The sequence below is a fragment of the Aegilops tauschii genome, chromosome 3 (genome assembly GCF_002575655.3).
Source record: "Aegilops tauschii subsp. strangulata cultivar AL8/78 chromosome 3, Aet v6.0, whole genome shotgun sequence".
NCBI lineage: Eukaryota > Viridiplantae > Streptophyta > Magnoliopsida > Poales > Poaceae > Aegilops > Aegilops tauschii.
Window position 1 is genome coordinate 35937852 of NC_053037.3, and position 5145 is coordinate 35942996.

Sequence of the window (5145 nt, forward strand, 5' to 3'; positions counted from 1 at the left end):
TCAATCTGAAGGGACCTGCTAATATGATGGGGACAGACTGTATCATCAGCCAGGACACTGAAAAATACCCATCTGCCACTGAAGCATCTGGAGTAGCACTGCCGATGATCGGCACCGTTAGAATTTAACAGCGATGGCAAGCGTGTGTAATATCAAACTAACATATATAGAACTTGGCACTGAAGCATCTGGAGTAGCACTGCACCCAGATTGATAAGAAAAGGAAACGAGCTTATGAACTGTACTATATTTCTAGAAACTGCAACAGTGGCACTGAGCTTCCTTCATGTCTCACCAAACAACTTATTGAAGGAAATGACCAAGAATGACAAGGAGGGCAAAGCAAAACAAATACAGCAGGTAATAAAAATTAACAAGATCAATGGTTGCTAGGCAATGAAAAATTCAACATTGATGGTTCTTGCAGCACATGCAACCTTTTTTTTGTTTTTGGGGGGGTGGGAGGGGGGGGGGGGGGGGGGGGGGGCGGCGGGGGGGGGGGGGGGTGTGCAACTGGTCCATAACAAACACTTGTACATAATGCAATTAGTTTGCCTGTCATCTTTCCCCTAGTGTTATCAACATAAAATTGTCATCAAGACATGGACGGTGAAGCAAAAAAAATAAAGAAATGGCAGTAGCCAATTTAACTACCTGTAAGCAGGATTATATGCACTGTCACAGATAAATTTTCTGAAGTAGCAGTTATATAGGGAGGAAGGCAATGATAATCAGAAAATCAAGATAAACATATAATTGATTTAGGACCTGTTGGTAGGATTCATTTCCTATACAAACAAGTGAAAACGGCATGTCAACAAGAGCTTGAACAGATCCGTCACAATTTCTTTGTGTGAACCTTCAGATTGCATACAGCTTGCATGAAATTTGGCCCCAAGCTGAAAAAAAAACCATTGATATGAGGTAATGAAAGAGAGAGATAAATCATGGTAATTAACATGATCTTGTTATGCGAAAAAATTAGCACCTGAAGTGTCAGTGTGGGCCCTATGGGGTAACTACCCACCATGCATCATTAACAGCATGTCACTATACAAAGATTAGGCTAGGGTGGTTTGGATTTGTGCCGGCTGCTCTCACCATGGCATCCCTTGCCGCCTCAAGAGCGCTCCTGACTCTGCCACGCAGTGCACATTCTACAGTGATGAGGCACGGGAGGTTATCCATTCCAAAATTAAGAGCATCACTAGTGCGAAGCTTAATTTCATCTGTGTCAACATTAATCCTGAGTTTTTCTAGCTTCGGCATGGATCCTGCTGCAAACATCAGCTCCATCCCTTCATCTTGTATATAATAAAAGAACATCCTCAGGCATCGGAACCCAACTTCACCACTGACTCTGAGCCTATCTCTAGACTTTCTTACTCCTATTATATCAAGAATGAGCAGAGACGGTAAGGCTCCAAGGATGCAGAGATCATCCTGCCTGAGTCCCTCTACTTCAAGGCGTAACTGCTGGAGGTTGACAAGGGAGCTCATCCAATTCGGGACCTGTGGGAAAGGTGACCAATACAACATAAGTGATTGGAGACTAAGCGGTGGGCACCATGGTTCTTGTAAAAAGTTGTCACCATAAACAACAGTTAGAGAACGAAGGTTATGTGTGCCTAATTTATGGAGAGATGAGGCAATAGCCTTTTTGCACTCCTTAGCACCCATGGTATTTCCAGTGGTAGATTCTTTTTCCAAATCAAGGTGCAGGTTCCTCAGATTCTTTAGCTGGCCAAGTTCTACCAGAAAGTTCAACGACTGGTTGAAGGGGTTGACCTCTTTCAACATCTCCAGTGCTTGTATCTTCGCAATTCCATCAGGAAATTTAACCCGAGTTTCAACAAGTAAATGCACCAATTTTCTGAGATTAACTATAGCTTCAGGTAATTCACGGACATTTGTGTTTCTTAGGTCAATCATTTCTAAGCATCGTAGATGTCCGATTTGTTCTGGGAGATTACTCACTGCTGTATTCCTGAGGTTCAGGTATCTCAACTGAAACAGTCTACCTATATTTCCAAGATGATAATTTCCCAGTTGGTAGCAATTTCTGAAGTTCAGGACACGTAAATGCCTGAACTGGTCCAAAGACGGGATTTCCCTAGAATCCGAAAACACATTAAATGATCGGACATGGGACAATACCAGACTTGTGGGTATGACAGAATTTCCTTGCTTTCCAACTTGGAGAGACAACCTACGAACTTTGCTTTGTTTCCCCGTTGTTAGATTGGAACCACCGTCTAAAGTAATAAAGTTCTCTTCGATAGACTTGGATATGATGAAATCAAGAATTGTGTCATGAACTCGGCAAATCTTCACAAGACCATATTTGTCTGTCCCCCCGAGTTGGATCAAATTCCTATTTGCAAGATCATTAAAGCACATCTCACCTGACTCATGTACTGTATGTGTGCCTTCTTTAGGAATAAATCCTTCAGCAATCCAACTGTTTATCAGGTCAATCTTCTTAATAATGTGATCTTCTGGAAATGTACTTAGATAGAGTAGGCATGTTTCCAGATGAGGAGGAAGATCGAAGTAGCTAAGCGACAATATCTTCATCATTCCTTCAACGGTAGGATTTCTTTCAAGTGCATGACCAATTGAATTTTTCACTTGATCCCACTGATCCTTTGTACTCTCTCTGTTTGCCAACAAACCAGATATAGCAATGATCGCCAACGGCAAGCCAACACATTTTTCCAAGATTTGGTCAGCAACATCTTTAAGGTGTGTGGGGCAATCTTCAACAGAGGTGAATAGCCTTCTATGAAATAATTGTCTTGAGTGCATCATATTAAGAGACCTTATATTATAAATATAGCCACTAAATGATGAACAACACGAATGGGCAACATTATTCATACGACTAGTGGTGACTATTCTACTGCCGCAACTAGTCATAGGGAATGCACACTTGATAACATTCCAAGTTTCCACATCCCATATATCATCCACAACAATTAAGTACCTGCACATAGATTTTATGAGCGATATTAGTGTGCCTTTAATACAGAGTATGCAACAAGAGAAGAAAAATATTGGGACAACAAATGATAGATAAGAAAGCCGATACACGTGCTAAATGGCATTACAAACGTAATTACCGTGTGTATTTTGTAAGTCCATGTCAGTCCGTACATTAGGAACAGCATCAAGATAAGCACTAGTTTAAACTGTAAACTGGAGGCATGATCACAGTAAAGATCAAGAAAGCTCAATTATGTTGAAAAGTGTGCAGCAGTTCAAAAAAGGGATGCATGGAGATGTGAATAAACATACCTATGTGACATATCTGGACATGACCTTAGGTGGTAGTGAGCAGCAAATCAATAGCATAGATATGGATCCAAATATCCGGTGTGATTAAAAATGCAAAATGAGTAAAGCTACATATGTAAACAGTAAGGGGTTGCCTGGAGGATTATTCTGTTGTTACTCTTCGTGCAAAGTAAATATATGCCATACATTAATCAATGAATCAGCAGGTATGTCTTGGAGATCTTAAATGTGAAATAAAAGAAGCACATAAATTATGATCAGTGACCTCATATACTGTCTCTGTTATATGCCCGAGACCACAAGTGAAAATGAATAGACATGGATAGTACTACCTTTTGCCTGCTAGGAAATTCGTGATGTTAATGATCACTTGCTGTATGCTCCCTGCTTCAGTGCTGGCATAGTCTTGATTGCTAACTCTGCTAAGAATAGTTCTCATAATATTCATCAAGTCTGGATTTCGAGACACGGATAAGAAGGCCTGACATTCGAATTGCCCTTTGAGCTCTTGATACACTCGGTTCACAAGCGTTGTCTTGCCCATACCTCCAGATCCAACAACGGAAACTATCTTCAGTGGTTGTGTCCGCACCCGTCCATCATCATGCATCAACAGTTTGATTATCTCATTCATCGGCTCATCGATTCCGACGAGCTTTGAGGCATGCTCAAAGATAGCAAGAGCTCTAGGGTCAACGGCTGTATTTCTGGTGTTGGCGAAGACCTCACGTGTCTTGTACCTCGTATTCCTCTCGCCCACCTCAATAATTTGTTTCTTCAGATCTTGGATCTCGCTGCCGATCCTATGGCGAGCCCTCATCTTCCCCAGAGAGATCTTGATCTTATCCATGAATCCATCTGGCTTGGCGTCCTTGTCATCGACACACAGCATGAACTCGTCGATGGCGTCCTCCATGTCGTAAGAGAGCTCCCGCACCTCCGCCATCCACGCCTTGTCCTGCACATCGGGATCCTCCACCTCGGACATCCTGAGGAGAAAATTATGCATGGCCGTGAGCTCGTCGGTGAGGGACTTCATCTCCTTGCGCACCCCCTTGAAACGCTTGTACTTGTCGCCCAGCAGAGCGGCCAGCTTCCCCAGGACGGGCCTCAAGGCCCCGGTGGCTGCGCTCACCAGAGCCGCCTCCATGGTCGCGCGTGGACAGAAGAACTCGACCAGCTTGTACTGTAGGTCGAACAGTTGGTTTGCGTGGTCAGCCTACAAGAGCACGGATTCATGGACGTAAGCCCAGATTGTGTCGGGCAAGAAGAACAACAACAACAAAAAAAAGAGCATATCGAGTGTGGATAGGGTCATGCGGCCTACCGGGATCCTGCCGTGGAGGAGGATGGCAGCGCGGCGACAGTATGGGGAAGGAAGAGTGAAGAGGATTTTGCAGCGCCGCGTAAATGGAGAGAGGAAAGGGGATCTGTCCTCGGATTACGGAGAAAACGCAGCCTGGTGTCGTGGTTTGACTTCGACTTCTCGCCCCTGCCTCCTCTTCTCTCTCCTTTTACTCTCTAGAGCTTCCCTAACAGATATTTGTGCTATAATCTTGACCCGCAAGATCGTTAGGGCATGTACAATGGTTTTATCTTAGTAATGTCATGTAGGATAAATGATAAGATGGAGAAAAGAAAAATTATAAGAAAAAGCTTGCCTTCTCTTAGCATAATATGTCTCACCATATTTTTAGGAATTGCTAGTTATCTATACCAATATAAGAAGACGCAAAAGGGCAGATCCAATTAATCTTGGCTATTAAATCATGTTAATCCAATGACCTAGACTGCTTCAATGTCGAGCGCTCAACACGTTTAGCGTGCAGTTAATTTCATGTCAAATAC

General features: G+C 43.1%; 1 protein-coding gene across 1 annotated transcript; it reads right to left on the reverse strand.

Moving 5' to 3' along the window:
• Positions 1-616: 616 nt before the first annotated feature.
• On the reverse strand, positions 617-4812 carry LOC109774618 (disease resistance protein RGA5). Its single transcript, XM_020333369.3, has 4 exons — positions 4625-4812; positions 3630-4516; positions 989-2986; positions 617-899 (listed from the first exon to the last, which is right to left on the reverse strand). Exons 2-3 carry the CDS (start codon positions 4445-4447, stop codon positions 1051-1053), a joined length of 2754 nt encoding a protein of 917 aa, XP_020188958.1. The 5' UTR covers positions 4448-4516; positions 4625-4812; the 3' UTR covers positions 617-899; positions 989-1050.
• Between the last annotated feature and the right edge of the window lie 333 nt (positions 4813-5145).